The sequence below is a fragment of the Lepidochelys kempii genome, chromosome 7 (assembly GCF_965140285.1).
Source record: "Lepidochelys kempii isolate rLepKem1 chromosome 7, rLepKem1.hap1, whole genome shotgun sequence".
In the NCBI taxonomy this organism is placed as follows: Eukaryota; Metazoa; Chordata; order Testudines; family Cheloniidae; genus Lepidochelys; species Lepidochelys kempii.
The window spans coordinates 125,500,907-125,524,613 of record NC_136386.1 but is presented as its reverse complement, the minus strand read 5'-3'; the positions used below and the strand labels follow the sequence as shown (position 1 = coordinate 125,524,613).

The 23,707-nt window shown below is 48.9% G+C and overlaps 1 protein-coding gene across 1 annotated transcript in view; it reads right to left on the bottom strand.

Moving 5' to 3' along the window:
- CNNM1 (cyclin and CBS domain divalent metal cation transport mediator 1) overlaps positions 1-23,459 on the bottom strand; it is a 71,338-nt gene extending 47,879 nt beyond the window's left edge. Inside the window, exon 1 of the mRNA XM_073354668.2 lies at positions 21,983-23,459. Coding sequence (XP_073210769.1) covers positions 21,983-23,459 — 1,477 coding nt within the window. The remainder of the gene's footprint in view (positions 1-21,982) is intronic.
- Positions 23,460-23,707: the final 248 nt, after the last annotated feature.

The following is a 23,707-nucleotide window of genomic DNA, read 5'->3' as shown; positions in this document are numbered from 1 at the left end:
TAAGTATCAGGGGGTAGCCATGTTAGTCTGTATCCACAAAAACAACAAGGAGTCTGGTGGCACCTTAAAGACTAACAGATTTATTTGGGCATAAGCTTTCGTGGGTAAAAAACCCACTTCTTCAGATGCATGGAGTGAAACTTACAGATGCAGGCATTATTATACTGACACATGAAGAGAAGGGAGTTACCTCACAAGTGGAGAACCAGTGTTGACAGGGCCAATTCAATCAGGGTGGATGTAGTCCACCCTCAACAACAGATGAGGAGGTGTCAATTCCAGGAGAGGCAAAGCTGCTTCTGTAATGAGCCAGCCACTCCCAGTCCCTATTCAAGCCCAAATTAATGGTGTTAAATTTGCAAATGAATTTTAGTTCTGCTGTTTCTCTTTTGAAGTCTGTTTCTGAAGTTTTTTTGTTCAAGTTTAGCTACTTTCAAATCTGTTATAGAATGTCCAGGAAGATTGACGTGTTCTCCCACTGGCTTTTGTGTGTTACCATTCCTGATGTCCGATTTGTGTCCATTTATTATTTTACGTAGGGACTGTCCGGTATGGCCAACGTACATGGCAGAGGGGCACTGCTGGCATATATCACATTTGTAGACATGCAGGTGAATAAGCCTCTGATGGTGTGGCTGATGTAGATGATGGGGCGTCCAGGGTTTCCAAGTTTATGGATCTTGGGTAGCAGACAGAATACCCCTGGTCGGGGCTCTGGGGGTGTGTCTGTGTAGATTTGTTCCCGTGCTGTAGCAGGGAGTTTCTTGAGCAGATGGTGTAGTTTCTTTTGGTACTCCTCAGTGGGGTCAGAGGATAGTGGCCTCTAGAAAGTGGTGTTGGAGAGTTGCCTAGCAGCCTCCTGTTCATAATCCGACTTGTTCATTATGACTACAGCACCTCCTTTGTCAGCCTTTTTTATTATGATGTCAGAGTTGTTTCTGAGGCTGTGGATGGCATTGTGTTCCGCACAGCTGAGGTTATGGGGCAAGTGATGCTGTTTGTTCACAATTTCAGCCTGTGCACGTCTGCGGAAGCACTCTGTGTAGAAGTCCAGTCTGTCATTTCGACCCTCAGGAGGAGTCCACGCAGAAATTCTTCTTCTTGTGGTGTTGGTAGGAGGGTTCCTGTGGGTCAGTGCAGGGTTCAGTGGTGTGTTGAAAATATTCCTTAAGTCGGAGATGACGAAAGTAGGCTTCCAGATCACTGCAGAACTGTATCATGTTCGTGGGGGTGGTGGGGCAGAAAGAGATAGGAGTCGCCGAGATAGGACAGACTCTTCCGCTAGGTTAAGTGTGTGGTTGGATAGATTAACAATATTGTTAGGTGAGTTGAGGGTATCACTGTTGTAGCCCCCTGTGGCATGTAGGAGTTTAGATAGTTTACTGTCCTTTTTCCTCTGTAGAGAAGTGAAGTGTGTGTTGTAAATGGCTTGTCTCGTTTTTGTAAAGTCCCACCACGCAGAAGTTTGTGTGGAAGGCTGGTTTTGAATGAGAGTCTCTAGTTTTGAGAGCTCATTCTTGATCTTCTCCTGTCTGCTGTACAGGATGCTGATCAGGTGGTTCCTCAGTCTCTTTGAGAGTGTGTGGCACACTCTCTCCTCATAGTCAGAGTAGTATGTCAATTGCAATGGATTTTTTACCTTCAGTCCATTTGGTACGATGTCCATCTGTTTGCACTTGGAGAGGAAGATGATGTCTGTCTGTATCTGTGCAAGTTTTTTGTTGAGGTAGATGGATTTCCACTCCATACAGCTAAATTTAGTGCCTTGCATGATGTCAAGTATCAGGGAGTAGCCATGTTAGTCTCCCTTCTCTTCATGTGTCAGTATATTTATGTCTGCATCTGTAACTTTCACTCCATGCATCTGAAGAAGTGAGGTTTCTACCCACGAAAGCTTATGCGCAAATAAATCTGTTAGTCTTTAAAGTGCCACCGGGCTCCTTGTTGTTTTTGTCTACTTAAGGGCATCTTAATATCCTCCTCCTCCGTTTTTAGAGCTTGGTTTGCTGCTTTGTCAACTATTTCATTTCCAGGTATTCTGATATGTGCCAGAATCCTTGCTATAGTTACACAGATAGCTGCTTACATTATTTCCATAGTTAGGAACACTATTTCACTTATTATGTCATATTGGCTTTCGGAAGTCCCTTTTTGGCTTGTCATAATGCTTGCATAAGCAATCTCCTTCCTTAGATGTTTTTAAGGTCAGGCTTGATAAAGCCCTGGCTGGGATGATTTAATTGGGGATTGGTCCTGCTTTGAGCAGGGGGTTGGACTAGATGACCCCCTGAGGTCCCTTCCAACCCTGATATTCTATGATTCTATGACAAAATTACAGTTGCATATCTCTAATCTAGGTTAGTTTCAACATTATCTCCATTAGTTCAGCCATCAGAATGGCTACATAATTTGATAGCCTTTTAGATTTCTGGATTCCAAGACTAGGAACGCAGAAGGCTGTTCTCACTCTACCTGTGCTGTCATCTTTTGATCCATCTGTACAGACTTGGCAAAGCTGGCTCCATTTTTCATAAACAAATTCAGAAATCTCATTAGTGTTTTTTATTGCTCCCCTTGTTTTTTCCGTACAATGCCAAATCCACAAATGGGGAATAAGTGTCCAGCTATCATTTGATTTCCCATACTACAATTTTTTAGTTCTCTCAATTTTTCTTTTACATAGCTCCTTTACCCATTTTTGACCCTGACAGTATGAGGAATTCTGTGGCAACCCATATAATTTGTCCACTAAACTCCCAGCATAAATCTGGTGTGCACTTCCATTTTCATTATTCCCTTTTATCTCTGCCCAGAAGGTTAAATCTAATAGTTTCATCATTAAATTCAGAGGTGGTCCTTCAGTGGCTCTTTGCAGCACACATTCTGGTGTTGTTATCACATGCCAATCACAGACGTTTGACCAGGAGCTGTTCCAAGTTTCTAACAGTTGTTTTTGAGGCTGAGCCAAAAGCTTGGCATGTGTGGTCTAAAACTGGTCTTATCAACGCTCGCTACATCATCATCAATACCTTCTTATCTGCACCCCACTTGTTCCCAGCTACACTTTTCAGTAAGTTCATCCTACTTTTACACTTTTGTATGATATTATCTATGTGACCTTTTCAAGTTAATTTATTATCCAATTCCACTCCAAGGAACATAAACTTTTGAACTACCTGAATTTTTTCACCATAAAGATATAAGTGCCAGTCTTCCCTAACTTTCTTCCTGGTTAAAAGCATTTCCTTAGTTTTTGCAAGTGAGAATTTAAATCTCCAATCATTTCCCAACTTGGAAACTCTCTGGAGTGCCTCATTTGTCTATTCTTTGACTACTTTGAGCCTTTTATGCTCAGTCCCATAACACAGTTGTCTGTGAAAAGGGAAATATTCCCATCTGCATGCTTTCCAGGAGTTCATTTAGCATAAAGGAAAACAAAGCAGGGCTGATAATACTCCCTTGTGGAGTTCCATTTGTAAGCTTGTAAGTTTCTGATAAAGCTGTTCCCACTTTGACGACTTGTGTAGTTCTGTCACTTACAATGGTCCTTATCCACCAAACATTTCTCCCTTTTATTCCAGTTTTGGCTAGTGTACATAGGAGGCCTTCCCTCCTTAGCATGTCATGTACTTTTTCAGAGTCCAGGAAGACTGTTATTTTAACGTTCTTAGTCCTTATGCTGTTTTGTACCTCTGTTTCTAGCCTCACTATATGGTCAACTGTGCATCTTCCTTTTCTGAAACCACTTCAGACCTCAGTTATAACATCACTTTTCTCCAAGTATTCCACTAGTCTCACATGTACCCTTTTTGCCGTGATTTTCCCCCACGCAGAATGTGAGGGCAATAGCCTATAAGCATGATTAGCTTTCATAGAATCATAGAATCATAGAATCTCAGGGTTGGAAGGGACCCCAGAAGGTCATCTAGTCCAACCCCCTGCTCGAAGCAGGACCAATTCCCAGTTAAATCATCCCAGCCAGGGCTTTGTCAAGCCTGACCTTAAAAACCTCTAAGGAAGGAGATTCTACCACCTCCCTAGGTAACGCATTCCAGTGTTTCACCACCCTCTTAGTGAAAAAGTTTTTCCTGATATCCAATCTAAACCTCCCCCACTGCAACTTGAGACCATTACTCCTCGTTCTGTCATCTGCTACCATTGAGAACAGTCTAGAGCCATCCTCTTTGGAACCCCCTTTCAGGTAGTTGAAAGCAGCTATCAAATCCCCCCTCATTCTTCTCTTCTGCAGGCTAAACAATCCCAGCTCCCTCAGCCTCTCCTCATAAGTCATGTGTTCTAGACCCCTAATCATTTTTGTTGCCCTTCGCTGGACTCTCTCCAATTTATCCACATCCTTCTTGTAGTGTGGGGCCCAAAACTGGACACAGTACTCCAGATGAGGCCTCACCAATGTCGAATAGAGGGGAATGATCACGTCCCTCGATCTGCTGGCAATGCCCCTACTTATACATCCCAAAATGCCATTGGCCTTCTTGGCAACAAGGGCACCCTGCTGACTCATATCCAGCTTCTCGTCCACTGTCACCCCTAGGTCCTTTTCCGCAGAACTGCTGCCTAGCCATTCGGTCCCTAGTCTGTAGCGGTGCATTGGATTCTTCCATCCTAAGTGCAGGACCCTGCACTTATCCTTATTGAACCTCATCAGATTTCTTTTGGCCCAATCCTCCAATTTGTCTAGGTCCTTCTGTATCCTATCCCTCCCCTCCAGCGTATCTACCACTCCTCCCAGTTTAGTATCATCCGCTTTTGTGTGTTCCTTGCTGGGTTTCCTAACTGGTATCACCAATGCTTGTTTCCATTCAGCTGGCAGCAGTTCTTTATGCCATAGATCACTCTGTGACCACAGTGGACTCCTATGCCTTCTGAGAAGTGTTGAAGCATTTATTACTGGTAGTCTCTTTACCTGGAGCTGTATTTTTCCTTTTCCTAACAGCTGCAATAAGCTCCTGCATACTACAATTTTTGTTTAACACATCATCACATTCTCTCCAGCCATTCAACAGTTCATCGTTTTCCTCAATAAACCTTCTTTTTCCCCTCACAAAACTCATTACTTTGATTCATATGACTACTGACCTTTTGATTCTTTTGCTATAATGTCTGCCTTTCCCACGCTGGAGACCTCAATTTTATTGCTTACATAAAGCCCCGGTTTACATTTCCTTTTACTTCAAATTCCATTCGTTCTTTGAATTTGCTTATATATTTCTGAACGCTTTGAATTTTTGTTCCATTTCCCACAATTTATCCAACTTTCTGTTTTTGTCATTTGAATAATCCTTTGTGCCACCGCCTTACATCTTTTATAATTTATTAAGTCTTTACTATTCATGTGTGTTTTACTTACTTGTATGTCTTATTTCTTTCCCTGATCGATAATTTGCAATCCTCATTCCACTAGGGAATCCATGAACATGAGGGGGAAAGGAGTTCAGGAGAGCTGGCTGTATTTTAAAGAATCCTTATTGAGGTTACAGGGACAAACCATCCCGATGTGTAGAAAGAATAGTAAACATGGCAGGTGACCAGCTTGGCTTCACAGTGAAATCTTTGCTGATCTTAAACACAACAAAGAAGCTTACAAGAAGTGGAAGATTATAAAAATATTGCTCAGGCATGAAGGAGTGAAATCAGGAAGGCCACATCACACCTGGAGTTGCAGCTAGCAAGAGATGTTAAGAGTAACAAGAAGGGTTTCTTCAGGTATGTTAGCAACAAGAAGAAAGTCAAGGAAAGTGTGGGCCCCTTACTGAATGAGGGAGGCAACCTAGTGACAGAGGATGTGGAAAAAGCTAATGTACTCTTGCTTTTTTTGCGTCTCTCTTCACGAACAAGGTCAGCTCCCAGACTACTGCACTGGGCAGCACAGCATGGGGAGGAGGTGACCAGCCCTCTGTGGAGAAAGAAGTGGTTTGGGACTATTTAGAAAAGCTGGACAAGCACAAATCCATGGGGCCGGATGCGCTGCATCCGAGAGTGCTAAAGGAGTTGGCGGATGTGATTGCAGAGCCATTGGCCTTTATCTTTGAAAACTCATGGCGATCGGGGGAGGTCCCAGATGATTGGAAAAAGGCTCATGTAGTGCCCATCGTTAAAAAAGGGAAGAAGGAGGATCCTGGGAACTACAGGCCAGTCAGCCTCACCTCAGTCCCTGGAAAAATCATACAGCAGGTCCTCAAGGAATCAATTCTGAAGCACTTAGAGGAGAGGAAAGTGATCAGGAACAGTCAGCATGGATTCACCAAGGGCAAGTCATGTCTGACTAATCTAATTGCTTTCTATGACAAGATAACTGGCTCTGTGGGTGAGGGGAAAGCAGTGGACGTGTTGTTCCTTAACTTTAGCAAAGCTTTTGACACGGTCTCCCACAGTATTCTTGCCAGCAAGTTAAAGAAGTATGGGCTGGATGAATGGACTAGAAGGTGGATAGAAAGCTGGCTAGATTGTCGGGCTCAACGGGTAGTGATCAATGGCTCCATGTCTAGTTGGCAGCCGGTATCAAGTGGAGTGCCCCAAGGGTCAGTCCTCGGGCCGGTTTTGTTCAATATCTTCATAAATGATCTGGAGGATGGTGTGGATTGCACCCTCAGCAGGTTTGCAGATGACACTAAACTGGGAGGACAAATAGATATGCTGGAGGGTAAGGATAGGATACAGAGGGACCCAGACAAATTAGAAGACTGGGCCAAAAGAAATCTGATGAGGTTCAACAAGGATAAGTGCAGAGTCCTGCACTTAGGACGGAAGAATCCCATGCACCGCTACAGACTAGGGTCCAAATGGCTAGGCAGCAGTTCTGTAGAAAAGGACATAGGGGTTACAGTGGACGAGAAGCTGGATATAAGTCAACAGTGTGCCCTTGTTGCCAAGAAGGCAATGGCATTTTGGGGTGTATAAGTAGGGGCACTGCCAGCAGATCGAGGGACGTGATCGTTCCCCTCTATTCGACATTGGTGAGGCCTCATCTGGAGTACTGTGTCCAGTTTTGGGCCCCACACTACAAGAAGGATGTGGAAAAATTGGAAGAGTCCAGTGGAGGACAACAAAAATGATTAGAGGACTGGAACACGTGATTTATGAGGAGAGGCTGAGGGAACTGGGGATGTTTAGTCTGCGGAAGAGAAGAATGAGGGGGGATTTGATAGCTGCTTTCAACTACCTGAAAGGGGGTTCCAAAGAGGATGGCTCTAGACTGTTCTCAGTGGTAGCTAATGACAGAACGAGGAGTAATGGTCTCAAGTTGCAGTGGGGGAGGTTTAGGTTGGATATTAGGAAAAACTTTTTCTCTAGGAGAGTGGTGAAGCACTGGAATGCGTTACCTAGGGAGGTGGTGGAATCTCTTTCCTTATATATTTTTAAGGTCAGGCTTGACAAAGCCCTGGCTGGGATGATTTAGTTGTGGATTGGTCCTGCTTTGAGCAGGGGGTTGGACTAGATGACCTCCTGATGTCCCTTCCAACCTTGATCTTCTATGATTCTATGATCCCAACCAGTCCCTCTCCTCCAGTTCACCAGTAATTCCAGTCCTCTCCTTACTACCAGTTAACTTTGTATTACTTGGATCCTTAGCAATTAACTTTGACCTGAGTGGTCCTCAACCCTGTTGATGTTTCTAGTTTAATTAGGTAGGGAGGGGAGTTGAGGGGAGGGCTAGCACAGTGGTTTGATCATTGGCCTGCTAAACCCAGGGTTGTGAGTTCAATCTTTGAGGGGCCATTTAGGGATCTGTGGTAAAAACTGGGGATTGGTCCCACTTTGAGCAGAGGGGATTGGACTAGATGACCTCCTAAGGTCCCTTCCAACCCTGATATTCTATGAAGAGGAAGTTCAGGTTGAACTGCCAAGGTGAAAGAAGATCTGAAAAACTGGACCACTTCTCTGATTGGATAGTGTTAGGTTCTCATATTGTCAGCCAGGAGCTCACTTTTGACCTTGCTGGTTTGGGTAACTGCATTAGACCACTGACTAATTTTATTGCTACTTTTATACAACTTGCACTTTTTGGCAACCTGACGCTACAATATCCAGAAATGCTCATTCCCACTGTTCCACAAGAGGATAATTCCTTCACCCCAGTAAACAGCAGACATCTCTATTGTGGCATAAGGAATTCTCAGCATTTACACGCTTATCAGATTTACTCTAACATACATGAATGCATCTTAGTGACTTCCAGATGGAACTAAACAGCAACAAGGGAGTCTGAGAGGGAGTTTGTGGGAGGGCGACGTAACAGAGTGGCTACGGTTAGGAAGGGCCACATGGCCAGTGCCCACGCTGCTCCTGTCTCCTCCACTTGCGCCGGCGTCCAGACAGCGAACTGAACCATGGAGGCCTCCCCCCAGATCCTGGCGTGGACTTGCAGAGACCGGGGCGGGCGTTTCCCACTCTCAGAAAGCCAGGCTGGGGGGACCGTCCAGTGCGAAAGGGGCCTGCTGGTGGAATCTCTCAGGAAGCAGGGGGCAGAGCTACAGGAGGAGATGGCTAGGCTGAGGAGCATCCATCCCCATGAGGAAGTCCTCGAGAGTATTCACATGGAGACATCCATGGCTGAGGACGCTATCCAGCTAGAGATAACTGCTGCCACACCACTGTGGAGGAGGATATGGCTCTGTCACAGGGAGGACACTCGTTGCTGGTGACTTCCGGCAGCAGGCCGTGCTCCATCCCTATTCCCAACCCACTCACCATGGTGATGGAAAACCGATATGCTGCCCTGGCAACGAGTGATGAGGAATCACCCCCAAAGGTGGAGGGGGAGAAGCCATGTACCCCCAAGGCTGGGAGGATCTCAGCCGCCACTCCCAGGAGGAAACGAAGGGTAGTGGTGGTTGGAGACTCTCTTCCGAAGGGGACGGAGGCATCCATCTGTCGCCTTGACATGGTGTGATGAAGCAGGGAGTGGGGAGGATTGACCTGGGGATGTGGCAGGGGAGTTTTACTGGGATGGTCTGCATTGGGATGGGATAGCAGGGGGTGGCTTCACCGGAGGGACAATACCTCAGCCTGTCACCTGAGCCCAGAAGGGGGGTTGGGGCCAGGTGACAGGCTCAGGTATCATCCCTCCAGTGAAGCCACCCCCTGCTATCCCATCCCCAATGCAGACCGTCCCAGTAAAACTCCCCTGCCACATCCCCAGGTCAATCCTCCCCACTCCGTCACACATGGCATCCTGGGAGGTATGCTGCCTGCCAGGCGCCTGTATCAGAGATGTTACAGAGGGATTGTCGAGGATCATCCGGCCCTCTGACTATGACCCCATGCTACTCATCCCTGTGGGCATTAATGATACTGCGAGGTATGACCCTCAGCAGATCAGAAGTGACTACAGGGCTCTGGGAGTAAGGGTGAGGGAGTTGGGAGCGCAGGTGCTGTTCTCTTTGATCCTTCAGTCAAGGGTAGGGGCCCAGGCAGAGACAGATGCAGCCTGGCATTCACCTCCAGGCTGTGAGGATGGTGTCGCCAGGAGGGCTTCGGCTTCCTTGACCATGGGATGCTGTTCCAGGAAGAAGGATTGCTAAGCAGAGATGGGGTCCACCTATTGAGGAAGGGGAAGAGTATATTTGGATACAGACTGGCTTACCTAGTGAGGAGGGCTTTAAAGGGGGCAGGTGACCAAAGCCCACAGGTAAGTAAAAAACATGGAGACCTGGGAGAAGGGTCAGAATTTGGGGGGACCATGGGCTGTTTTAGCAGGGATAAAGGAGAGACAAGACAGAAGTGGCGGGGGGGGGGGAAATCAAATCGGTATCTTAGATGTCTATATACTAATGCGAGAAGTATGGGGAATAAGCAGGAAGAACTCAAAATGCTAGTAAATAAACACAACTATGACCTAGTTGGCATGACAGAGACCTAGTGGAATAATACGCATGACTGGAATATTGGTAGAGAAGGGTACAGCTTGCTGAGGAAAGACAGGCAGGGGAAAAAGGGAGGAGGTGTTGCCTTTGGTATTAAAAACGTACACACCTGGACTGAGGTTGAGATGGGAGCAGGAGACAAACTTGCTGAGAGGCTCTGGGTAAGGACAGGAGGGGCACAAACCAAGGGTGATGTCATGGTCGGGGTCTACTACAGACCCGCTAGCCAGGAAGAAGAGGTGGATGTGGCTTTTTTTAAACAACTAACAAAATCCTCCGAAGCCCGGGACTGGGTGGTGATGGGGGACTTCAACACCCAGACACCTGCTGGGAAAACAACACAGCGGGGCACAGATTCTCCAACAAGTTCTTGGAATGTGTTGGAGACAATTTTTTATTTCAGAAGGTGGAGACAGCTCTAGGGGAGAGGCTGTTCTAGGTTTGATTTTAACAAATAGGGAGGAACTGGTTGAGAGTTTGAAAGTGGAAGGCAGCTTGGGCAAAAGTGATCATGAAATAGTAGAATTCATGATTCTAAGGAATGGTAGGAGGAAGAACAGCACAATAAAGACAATAGATTTCAAGAAGGCAGACTTTAGCAAACGCAAGTAGTTGGTAGGTAAAATCCCGGGGGAAGCAAGCCCTGGGGGACTAACATGAAGGGGAAAGGAGTCCAGGAGAGCTGGCTGTATTTCAAGGAATCCCTGTTGAGGTTACAGGGACAAACCATCCCGATGTGTCGAAAGAACAGTAAATATGGCAGGCGACCAGCTTGGCTTAACGGTGAAATCCTAGCGGATCTTAAGCATAAAAAAGAAGCTTACAAGAAGTGGAAGGTTGGACATATGACCAGGGAAGAGTATAAAAATATTGCTCGGGAATGTAGGAATGAAATTAGGAGGGCCAAATCGCACCTGGAGCTGCAGCTAGCGAGAGATGTTAAGAGTAACATGAAGGGTTTCTTCAGGTATGTTGGCAACAAGAAGAAAGCCAAGGAAAGTGTGGGCCCCTTAATGAATGAGGGAGGCAACCTAGTGACAGAGGATGTGGAAAAAGCTAATGTACTCAATGATTTTTTTGCCTCTGTCTTCACGAACAAGGTCAGCTCCCAGACTGCTGTGCTGGGCATCACACCATGGGGAATAGATGGCCAGCCCTCTGTGGAGAAAGAGGTGGTTAGGGACTATTTAGAAAAACTGGACGTGCACAAGTCCATGGGGCCGGATGAGTTGCATCCGAGAGTGCTAAAGGAACTGGCGGCTGTGATTGCAGAGCCATTGGCCATTATCTTTGAAAACTCATGGCGAACGGGGGAAGTCCCGGATGACTGGAAAAAGGCTAATGTAGTGCCAATCTTTAAAAAAGGGAAGAAGGAGGATCCAGGGAACTACAGGCCAGTCAGCCTCACCTCAGTCCCTGGAAAAATCATGGAGCAGGTCCTCAAAGAATCAATCCTGAAGCACTTGCATGAGAGGAAAGTGATCAGGAACAGCCAGCATGGATTCACCATGGGAAGGTCATGCCTGACTAATCTAATTGCCTTTTATGATGAGATTACTGGTTCTGTGGATGAAGGGAAAGCAGTGGATGTATTGTTTCTTGACTTTAGCAAAGCTTTTGACACGGTCTCCCACAGTATTCTTGTCAGCAAGTTAAGGAAGTATGGGCTGGATGAATGCACTATAAGGTGGGTAGAAAGCTGGCTAGATTGTTGGGCTCAACGGGTAGTGATCAATGGCTCCATGTCTAGTTGGCAGCCGGAATCAAGTGGAGTGCCCCAAGGGTCGGTCCTGGGGCCGGTTTTGTTCAATATCTTCATAAATGATCTGGAGGATGGTGTGGATTGCACTCTCAGCAAATTTGCGGATGATACTAAACTGGGAGGAGTGGTAGATACGCTGGAGGGGAGGGATAGGATACAGAGGGACCTAGACAAATTGGAGGATTGGGCCAAAAGAAATCTGATGAGGTTCAATAAGGATAAGTGCAGGGTCCTGTACTTAGGACGGAAGAACCCAATGCACAGCTACAGACTAGGGACCGAATGGCTAGGCAGCAGTTCTGCGGAAAAGGACCTAGGGGTGACAGTGGACGAGAAGCTGGATATGAGCCAGCAGTGTGCCCTTGTTGCCAAGAAGGCCAATGGCATTTTGGGACGTATATGTAGGGGCACTGCCAGCAGATCGAGGGACGTGATCGTCCCCCTCTATTCGACATTGGTGAGGCCTCATCTGGAGTACTGTGTCCAGTTTTGGGCCCCACACTACAAGAAGGATGTGGATAAATTGGAGAGAGTCTAGCGAAGGGCAACAAAAATGATTAGGGGTCTGGAACACATGAGTTATGAGGAGAGGCTGACGGAACTGGGATTGTTTAGTCTGCAGAAGAGAAGAATGAGGGGGGATTTGATAGCTGCTTTCAACTACCTGAAAGGGGGTTCCAAAGAGGATGGCTCTAGACTGTTCTCAATGGTGGAAGAGGACAGGACAAAGAGTAATGGTCTCAAGTTGCAGTGGGGGAGGTTCAGGTTGGATATTAGGAAAAACTTTTTCACTAGGAGAGTGGTGAAACACTGGAATGCGTTGCCTAGGGAGGTGGTGGAATCTCCTTCCTTAGACGTTTTTAAGGTCAGGCTTGACAAAGCCCTGGCCGGGATGATTTAATTGGGTATGGGTCCTGCTTTTGAGCAGGGGGTTGGACTAGATGACCTCCTGAGGTCCCTTCCAACCCTGATATTCTATGATTCTAAGGGGAAAAACAATAGCTGGCAGTTTTTCAAAGAGACATTATTAAGGGCACAAGAGCAAACTATCCCACTTCGTAGGAAAGACAGGAAGTCTGGCCAGAGACCACCCTGGTTTAGATCTTCAACGATCTAAAACTCAAAAAAGAGTCCTACAAAAAGTGGAAACTCGATCAAATTACAAAGGATGAATATAAACAAATAACACAAGTATGTAGGGACAAAATTAGAAAGGCCAAGGCACAAAATGAGATCAAACTAGCTGGTGACATAAAAGGTTACAAGAAAACATCCTACGAATACATTAGAAGCAAGAGGAAGATCAAGGACAGGGTAGGCCCGTTAATGATGGGGGGGGGGGGGGAGATAATAACAGAAATTGTGGAAATGGCAGAGGTGCTTAATGACTTCTTTGTTTTGGTATTCACCAAGAAGGTTGGTGGTGATTGGACGTCTAACATAGTGAATTCCAGTGAAAATGAGGTAGGATCAGAGGCTAAAATAGGGAAAGAACAAGTTAAAAATTACTTAGACAAATTAGATGTCTTCAAGTCACCAGGGCCTGATGAAATGCATCCTAGAATACTCAAGTTGCTGACTGAGGAGATATCTGAGCCATTAGCGATTATCTTTGACAAGTCATGGAAGATGGGAGAGGTTCCAGAAGACTGGAAAGGAGAAAATATAGTGCACATCTATAACAAGGGAAATAAGGACAACCCAGGGAATTACAGACCAGTCAGCTTAACTTCTGTACCCGGAAAGATAACGGAGCAAATAATTAAGAAATCAATTTGGAAACATCTAGAAGATAATAAGGTGATAAATAATAGTCAGCATGGATTTGTCAAGAACAAATCATGTCAAACTAACCTGATAGATTTCTTTGACAGGGTAACAAGCCTTGTGGATGGGGGGAAGCGGTAGACATGGTATATCTTGACTTTAGTAAAGCTTTTGATACTGTCTCGTATGACCTCATAAACAAACGAGGGAAATGCAACCTAGATGGAGCTCCTATAAGGTGGGTGCATAACTGGTTGGAAAATTGCTCCCAGAGAATAGTTATCCGTGATTCGCATTCATGCTGGAAGGGCATAATGAGTGGGGTCCCACAGGGATCGGTTCTGGGTCCAGTTCTGTTCAATATCTTCATCAATAGAGAGTACACTTATAAAGTTTGTGGATGATACTAAGCTGCGAGAGATTGCAAGTGCTTTGGAGGATAGGATTAAAATTAAAAATGATCTGGACAAACTGGAGAAATGGTCTGAAGTAAATAGGATGAAATTCAGTAAGGACAAATGCAAAGTACTCCACTTAGGAAGGAACAATCAGTTGTACACATACAAAATGGGAAATGACGGCCTAGGAAGGAGTACTGTGGAAAGAGATCTGGGGGTCATAGTGGACCACAAGTTAAAGATGAGTTAATAATGTACCACTATTGCAAAAAAAGCAAACGTCATTCTGGGATGTATAGCAGGAGTGTTATAAGCAAGAAACGAGAAGTAATTCTTCCCCTCTACTCCGCCCTGATTAGGCCTCAACTGGAGTATTGTGTTCAGTTCTGGGTGCCACATTTCAGGAAAGATGTGGACAAATTGGAGAAAGTCCAGAGAAGAGCAACAAAAATGATTAAAGGTCTAGAAAACATGACCTATGAGGGAAGATTGAAAAAACTGGGTTTGTTTAGTCTGGAGAAAAGAAGACTGAGAGGGGACATGAGAACAGTTTTCAGGTACATAAAAGGTTGTTACAAGGAGGAGGGAGAAGAATAGTTGTTCCTGACCTCTGAGGATAGGACAAGAAGCAATGGGCTTAAATTGCAGCAAGGGAGGTTTAGGTTGGACATTAGGAAAAACTTCCTAATTGTCAGGGTGGTGAAGCACTGGAATAAATTGCCTAGGGAGGCTGTGGAATTTCCATCATTGGGGATTTTTTAAGAGCAGGTTGGACAAACACCTGTCAGGGATGGTCTAGATAATACTTAGTCCTGCCATGAGTGCAGGGGACTGGACTAGATGAACTCTTGAGGTCCCTTCCAGTCCTATGATTCTATGAGCACACCTGGAAATTAAAGAAGCCAAACTTTCCATTAATTCCCACCAAGAGGGTGATAATTTGGATGCTTTGTCAAGCAGAATCCATCCAGCTGTGATTCCAGAGAGAGGAAACAATTATGTGTGCAAGCCTCTGAGCCCAGTGTGTGGATAAAATGCTGTACTATTGGGATAACTGCAGCATGTCCTATTGCTCATCATCTGAGGTGGAGAAGAAATGCTTCCCTCTACGGTCACATTGGCAGGAAAATGGTATTGGGGAATAGCTTTCTCCTGCACAGCCTTCAGCAAGGACCTCATGAGCAACTCTCTCATGATCAGTTTCCTCTGACTGCAAGGAGGCCTCAGGCACTGATGGAGCCTGGTCATTCCCAGCTTCCAACTTTATTTATGGAATGCAACATGTCATCACTGTAGACATTTCCTAAAGAGCAGGATCCACCCGCTGCAGTACAAAGCCCATGAGCTAGATGTGTGGGACTACTGCATAGCAGAGAATCTGACAGTTCTAACTAGGGAGGAAACAAAAGCCTAGGAATATTGCTGGAAGAGCAAACCTGCTGCACAACAGTTCCTAGCCTCTTTAAAGCTGCAGGCAGCCTCTGCCATGATCGATAATGTCAGAATTTCAGCAGAAGGTACAGCTTGTGGTAAGTCATCTTACAAACACTCATGTAAACTTCTACACAGCACCAGTTCTGTTTTGTTCCTTTCCCCCCTTCTTGCTGCCAAGCTCAACTTTCACCTAGGCAAAGAGGGTTCCAATGTACTGTAGTTATCCTCAGTAGCAGAGCACAGTCATGAACTCTGCTATGCAACAAACAGAACACATGAGCACCATAGTGCATATGCATCCTGTGTTATCCTAATGCAATCACAGAACCATAGACACATAGAGCGGGAAAGGTCATCTAGTTCAGCCCCCTGTGTGGAGGCAGGGCCAAATAGTAGCCAAGAGTAGCAGCACCCTGCAGCCCTCTGATTGGCCAAGTTCCCCTACTTAACCCCAGGGGTTGCCCCAAGAAGTTGTCTGATCAATCCCACAGACTTTGACTGCACTTTGATCCCACAGGTTTGCCTCTTCTCCTGGTCTCTGATTCCAGCCTGACCCTGATTCTTGTTTATGGGGTCTGGCCTTGTGATTCCTCCCACTCTTGTCCCTGGCGGGCAGACCTCAGCCCAGCTGTGACCACTAGGCCATGCCACCTACACCCCAGTCCCTTATGACAGAGCTCTTCCTCCGGTCTGGGAAAGGAAATCGGTGTCACAGCTTAACACAAGATCAAACAGATAGGTTACCCTCAGTAGCTCACACACATTCTACTGGACCATTCAAGGGGAAGTGGCTCATTAACACTTCCTAGGCAAAAAGAAAAGGAGAACTTGCGGCACCTTAGAGACTAACCAATTTATTTGAGCATAAGCTTTCATGAGCTACAGCTCACCTCATCAGATGCATCACTACATTCCTAGGCAGTCACTTCCTATTTTGTATTTGTGCAACTGATTATTCCTTCCTTGCATTTGTCCTTATTGAATTTCATCCTATTTATTTCAGATCATTTCTCCAGTTTGTCAAGGTCATTTTGAATTCTAATCCTGTCCTCCAAAAGCACTTGCAACAGCTCCCAGCTTGGTACGGTCCACAAACTTTATACGTGTACTCTCTCTGCCGTTATCCAAATCATTTATGAAGATACTGAAAGATCCCTGAGGGACTCCACTTAATATGCCCTTCCAGCTTGATTGTAAACCATTGATAACTGCTCCCTGAGTATGGTTTTCCATAACTTTACAGTAGATTTGTCTAGGCTAAATTTCTCTAGTTTGTTTATAGTTAAAGATTTTCCTAATATCTAACCTAAATCTCTCTTGTGCAGATTGAGCCCCTTACTTCTTGACCTTCAGTGGACATGGAAGACAATTGATCCCTGTCCTCTTTAAAACAGCTTTTAACAGATTCAAAGACAGTTCTCAGGTGTCCCCCCCCCCTCCGGCTATGGCTACACTACAAGGCTTTTAGGGGGCACAGCTGTGCCGCTAAAAGGCACGTAGTGTAGCTGGTGTTTGTCGGCAGGAAAGAGCTCTCCTGCTGACAAAGCGCTGTTCACACTGGCGCTTTTCATCGGTAAAACTTTTTGTTGTTTGGGTGGGTGTTGTTTTTTTTAATACCCCTGAATGACAAACATTTTGCCGATGAATTGCCAGTGTAGACAAAGCCTCAGTCTTCTTTTCTCAAGACTAAACACTCCTGATTTTTTTAACTTTTCCTCATAGGTCAGGATTTCTAAACTTTCTATCAATTTTATTACTCTTTTCTGGACTCCCTCCAATTTATCCACATTTTTCCTCAAGTGTGGTACCCCAGAATTGGACATGGTACTCCAGTTGAGGCCGCTTCAGTGCCAACCAGAGTAGAACAATGACCTGTATCTTACATACAACACTTCTGTAAAGACACCCCTGAATGATATGTTGGGGGTTGTTTTTTTTTGCAATTGCATCACATTGTTGGCTTGTATTCAATTTGTGATCCACTATAACACCCAGATTTCATCTGTAGTACCATCTAGCCAGTTATTTCCAATTTTGTAGTTGTGCATTTGATTTTTCCTTCCAAAGTTAAGTACTTTGTTCTAGTCTTTATTTAATTTCATCTTATTGATTTCACATCAATTCTCCTATATGTCAAGGTAGCTTTGAATTATAACCCTGTCCTGCAAAGTGTCTGTGACCCTGTGACGAAGCGGGACTGTTCTTAATGTTTTCTCTGAATATTGTGGGGGTGCCTCAGTTTCCCCTATGCAGTTCTTAAGTCTCTAGGTGGTGGGACAAGGTCATTGCAGAGCCCTAGAGGGCAGGTGTGTGCAGGGCTCTGGACACAGAGGATGGCCGACACCCTGTTTCCTGGCAACTGATGGCCTGGCCCTTCCCCCCCTGCAAGGTGAGAGCTAAAGGGTTGGAGAACAAAGGAATCAGGTGACCTGGCCTGGGAAAGGGACAAAGCCCAGAGGAGGAGGGGCTGGAGAGTTTTTCAGTTTCGGGCTGGGTGGTCGACCGCAGGGAATCCCAAGGCTGGGGTCTAAGCTTCCTGCCCCCCCAGAAGGACTTGACTGAGGGGTCCTGGTTGTACCCATAAGCTCGATTTTAGACTGTGTTGCTATTGTCCAATAAACCTTCCGTTTTACTGGCTGGCGGAGAGTCACGGTGAATCTCAGGAAGGGGGGTGCAGGGCCCGGACTCCCCCATACTTTGTTACAACTGGTGGCAGCGGTGGGATCTACTGCACCCCATGGATGGTGCTTCCTGCAGTAAGTGACTGGGGAGCAGTAAAACAAAGGGGGATGGATGAGGACCAGGCGTGCTGAAGGCTCAGAGAGGAGCGGTTTCGGGGGGTCGGTTAACCCCTGGGAGTGTGTGACAAGAGAAGGACTTTTGCAGTAACAGGGTCCCCTGGGGGATTGCAGCGAGCAGTCCCAGGGGCGGAGGAGTCTGCAGCTCAACCCTGGCAAAGAGGTGGTGACCTCGAGAAGGGCTGGCACACGAGGGATTCTCCCTGGAAACCGTGGGGAGCGGCGAGCACACAGGCCTATGAGTGGCAAGCAAGGAGATGTATAGCAAGCACCTTAAGAGCGACCTGGCGGAGCTGTGCAAGCAGAGGGGGCTGCGCATTGGGAGGCTCACCAAAGAACAGCTGATTGCCCAGCTGGACGAGGGAGATCGCTGGAATGAACTGATCCCTGTCTCTGAGGGAAGCAGCCTGGCAGATGCAGCGCGGGCACCGGTGTCTGTCCCAGCGGGGAGCGATCAGGCGGCTGCTGAGGGCTTCCCGAGACCTTTCCTACCTGTGCCTAGGGGAAGGGCCGGGAGGAGCCCAGCGAATACTGAGGGCATTGTGACCCCTGTGGCCAGCAGGGGATCCTCCTGGCAGAGCTCCCCATCGCTGGATCTGAGACAGCTGCAATGGGAGAAGGAGCTAAAACTGAGAGAGTTGGAGCTCAGGCAGCGGGAACGGCAGGAGGAGCAGGAATAGCGGGAAAAGCAGCATCAGGAGTGGGAAAAGCAGTGTCAGCATGAACTGGAGGAGAAGGAGAAAACACTAAGAACAGTCCCACTTCGTCACAGACCCTTCCCAGTCTAGTGCTATCCTCAAAATTTTATAAGCAAACTCTCCACTTCCTTATCAGTCATTAATGAAAATACTGAATAGTACCAGACCTAGGACTGACCCCTAACATCTATTACATTTTCATCTAGATCTGGTGTGCAGGAAGGAGGTGGGATGGGTTGGGACAGGTGGTATAGGCTAATTTACTCACTTTGCTGAAACACCCCACTGGATGGCATTGCAAACATTACTCTATCAGGTGCTTACAACACAACTTTGACTCAAAAAAAAAAAAAATCAAAACCCAACAACCTATCCTTAAAGTTATGTGCCTACTTGAAAAACCAGTAAAACTCAAGCTTATTGCAACTGAAAAAGAACAGACTGATGTTTCTACTGTTTTGTTTTGTTTTAGGGCTGTCGATTAATCGCAGTTAACTCACGCGATTAACTCAAAAAAATTAATCGCGAATAAAAAAATTAATCACAATTAATCACACTGTTAAACAATAAAATACCAATTGAAATTATTAAACATTTGTGGATGTTTTTCTACATTTTCAAATATACTGATTTCTATTACAACACAGAATACAAAGTGTACAGTGCTCACTTTATATTATTTTTTATTACAAATATTTTCACTGTAAATATAAAAAAATGTATTTTTCAATTTACCTCATACAAGTACTGTAGTGCAATCTCTTTACCATGAAAGTGTAACTTACAAATGTAGATTTTTTTTGTTACATAACTGCACTCAAAAACAAAACAATGTAAAACTTTAGCGCCTACAAGTCCACTCAGTCCTACTTCTTGTTCAGCCAATTGCTCAGACAAGTTTGTTTACATTTCCAGGAGATAATGCTGCCCGCTTCTTATTTACATCATCTGAAAGTGAGAACAGGTGTTCACATGGCACTTTTGTAGCCGGTGTTATAAAGTATTCACGTGCCAGATATGCGAAACATTTGTATGCCCCTTTACGCTTCAGCCACCATTCCAGAGGACATGCATCCATGCTGATGATGCGCGTTAAAAAAATAATGTGTTAATTAAATTTGTGACTGAACTCCTTTTTGATCTGTTTTGCCCGCCTTCTGCCATATATTTCATGTTACGGCAGTCTCGGATGATGACCCAGCACATATTGTGCATTTCACGAACACTTTCCCTGCAGATTTCACAAAAGGCAAAGAAGGTACCAATGTCAGATTTCTAAAAATAGCTACAGCACTGGACCCAAGGTTTAAGAATCTGAAGTGCTGTCCAAAATCTGAGAGGGCCGAGGTGTTTTCAGAAGTCTGAAAAGAGCCACACTCAGATGCGGAAACTACAGAACCCGAACCACCAGAAAAAAAAATCAACCTTCTGCTGGTGGCATCTGACTCAGATGATGAAAACGAACATGCATCGGTCCACACTGCTTTGGATCGTTATCGAGCAGAACCTGTCATCAGCATGGAAGCATGTCCTCTGGAATGGTGGTTGAAGCATGAAGGGGCATAAGAACGTTTAGCACATCTGGCACGTGTGAATACCTTGTAACACCGGCTACAAAAATGCCATGCGAACTCCTGTTCTCACTTTCAGGTGACATTGCAAACAAGAAGTGGGCCCCACTATCTCCTGCAAATTGTAACCAAACTTATTTGTCTGAGCGATTGGCTCAAGTAGGACTGAGTGGACCTGTAGGCGCTAAAGTTTTACATTGTTCTATTTTTGAATGCAGAATTCTACCTTTGTAAGTTCAACTTTCATGATACAGAGATTGCCCTACAGTGCTTGTATGAGGTGAATTGAAAAATACTATTTTTTTCACAGTACAAATATTTGTAATAAAAAATATCAAGTGAGCACTGTACGCTTTATATTCTGCGTTGTCACTGAAATCAATATATTTGAAAAAGTAGAAAACTCAAAAGGTATTAAATCGTATTCTATTATTCTTTAAAAGCATGATAATCGCATGATTAATTGCGATTTTTTTTATTCACACGATTAGTTGTGATTATTGTTGTAATCACTGGACAGCCCTCCTTTACTTATGTTGTTCATTTGACAGCAGTTTTAGTCAGTTTTCACCAGCAAGAAGGGACAAAAGTAACTTTAAAACCCCCAAACAAGGTTGGAGCCTCAGGCACCTCACCTCCAGCCACTCTGTTAAAGTGATTCAAAGCACCAGCCTTTGAACACCCCCCGTGCATGTTAACTAACCCTCCCGCACCCGGCCCTGGGGCTAAGTGTCTGTCCCCATTCCACAGACCAGCAGCGACCGTCCCAAATGAGTGGCACGGCCAGGATTGAGCCCTGGCCCCCTCTCCGCGCACTCCCTGCCGCTGTCACTCAGCTCGGGGGAAAGAACCGATGCCGGTTAATTGCCAGGGCGGCTGGCAGATCTCAGCCGCTGCCGCTCGCTCAGCCCAGCTCCACGCCCGCTTGCTGCCTGCCTCACCCCGCCCAGCCTGCGCGCAGAGGGGCCAATGCTGAGCAGCTCCGTGCGGAAAGCACCAGCCGCCCGAGTCCGCCGCTCCCCGGGGCGGGTGTGTGAACTGTGCCCGCCTGAGCCGCAGGGGCGGCTCGTTCCGGCGCTGCGCCCCCTCAGCGCTTCGCAATGAGGTTCGGGGTCAAAAGCACCCGGGCAGCCGGACCCCGCCCCGGGCCCGTATAGGGCGCCCGAGCGGAGTCCCCGCAGGCTGCAGGAGCTGCTGCGTGCCGCCGTGAGCCAGACACCCCCCGCCACCGAGAGCTGCGGGCAGCCAGCGGGCACACGCCGGGGCCAAGCAGGGCGCAAAGGGCCCAGGAGCCCCCTTCCCGCCCAGCTCCCGGGCAGCCTATCCGGGCATCCCAGCCCCGTTCCCGCAGGGCCCCCGCTCCTTGCCCGGACCCCCTGAGCTCAGCCCGCCGGGAGAAGCTGCCCCGCACGCACGGGCCTGGGGGAGCAGGAGGCTGTCGGGGAGGCGCAAGCTGGCACGGGGTGCGCCAGAGGCAGCCCGGCCACGGGCATGCAAAGGGAAGGCGGTGGCTGCCGTGGGTGTACGGCTGGGTGGAGGCAGGGACAGGGAGATACCGAGCCCCGCAGGAGGGTGCATGGACCCGGAGCGCACGGGCGGGGCTGGCCGGCGGGAGCGGAGCCTGGGGGTGCGTGGCCGGAGGACAGAACCGGGGGTGCCGGCGCCCTCACCCTTCTTGAACTCCTCCAGCAGCGTGTCCAGGCGGCTGTCGCTGAAGACCCAGTGCAGCGGCCGGCGGTAGAAGCGGGTGACGGTCTGCAGCGGGGTGCAGTCGTCCGGGTCCACGAAGGCCAGGTCTTTGACGAAGAGCAGGTCCACGATGTTGTCCCGCCGGTCGCCCTCGTAGACCGGGATGCGGGTGTAGCCGGAGCGCAGGATCTCGGAGACGGTGGCGAAGTCCAGCGCGGCGTCGGAGCGCAGCATAAAGCAGTCGGCCAGCGGGGTGAGCACGTCCTCCACCACCTTGGTGCGCAGCTCCAGCGCGCCCTGCACCATGGCCAGCTCCTCCCGCACCAGGTCGCTGTGCGGGTCGGCGGCGCTCAGCGTCCCCAGCAGGCGCTCGCGCGTGGAGAAGGTGCTGAGCTCCTGGCGCAGCGCCCAGTCCAGCAGGCGGCTCAGCGGGTAGCAGAGGGGGAAGGCGGCGGCCATCAGCAGGCGGGTGAGGCAGAGCGTGTGCGAGGCGATGGCCAGCCCGTGCCGGGAGCACACCGAGTAGGGCAGCACCTCGCCGCCCAGGAACACGGCCCCGGTGCAGAGCAGCACGGGCAGCCAGGGGACGCCCTGCACGCAGCCGGCCAGCGCCGGGCCCTGGCCGGGCAGGGATGCGCACAGCCAGCCGGCCAGCGCCGCGTTGGCCCCGGCCTGGCCTAGCAGCAGGGTGCAGAGCAGGTAGGTGCCGCCGTGGCCCCGCACGGCCTGGACGCGGCCCGCCTGCTCCTGCTCCGCCGCCGAGCCGCTGTTGCGCAGCACGCGGAGCTCCAGCGGGTCCAGCGCCAGCAGCGCCAGGCGCAGGCCGCTGAACAGCGCCGACAGCCCCAGCAGCAGCAGCGCCCCCAGGGCCCGCAGCCAGCCCGCCTCCGGCAGCGGCCCGAGCAGCCAGGGCTCCCGCGCCGCCGGCCGCACCCGCAGCAGGAAGCCGCCCCCCGCGCCGTGGTGCTGCCAGGCGCGCCCGTCCCAGGCGCAGAGCGAGAACAGCCGCCCCCGCGGGCCGGCCCCGGGCTCCCCCTTGCGCGGCGCCCGCACCCGCACCCGCACCAGGGCGGAGCCGGCCGAGCCGCCCGGCTGCAGCGGGCCCAGCACCTCCACGTCCGAGGCCCCGGCGCTCTGCCGCGGGCAGCGCTCCCCGGGCGCCTGGCCCGCTCCCGCCGGCGGCGGCTCCTCGACGAAGGCCAGGCGGGGCGCGCTCTCCGCCCCGGAGGGCGCGCGGCTGCGGTTCGCCTCGGGCGGCGGCTGGAAGAAGACGCGCAGCAGGAAGCTGGCCCCCTCCACCGCCCCCAGCGCGCCGGCCTCCAGCGAGACCCGGCCCGGGGCCGTGTCCTCGGGCCGCAGCCCCAGCAGCCAGGCGGCCCCGGCGGGCGGGCGGCGCGCAAGCCAGAAGAGGAGCAGCAGCGCGGCGCCCCGGCCCCGGCCGCCCGCCTGCACCGCCATGGCGCTCCGCAGCCCGCAGCGCCCCCGCCGCGCGTCACGCTGCAGCGGGGGGAGCCGGGCCCACGTGCGGGGCGGGGAGCGGGCGGCCCGAGCCCCGCTGCAGCGGCGTCCGGCCTGCGCCCGCGGTCCGTCAGCCAGCCCCGGCGGGCTCCGCGGGCGCTGGGTGTCCCCAAAGGCGGGTGCGGCCCCAGGGACCCGCTCGCTGCCACGGCCTGGGGGGGGACACACGGTGAGAATCGGACCAGGCC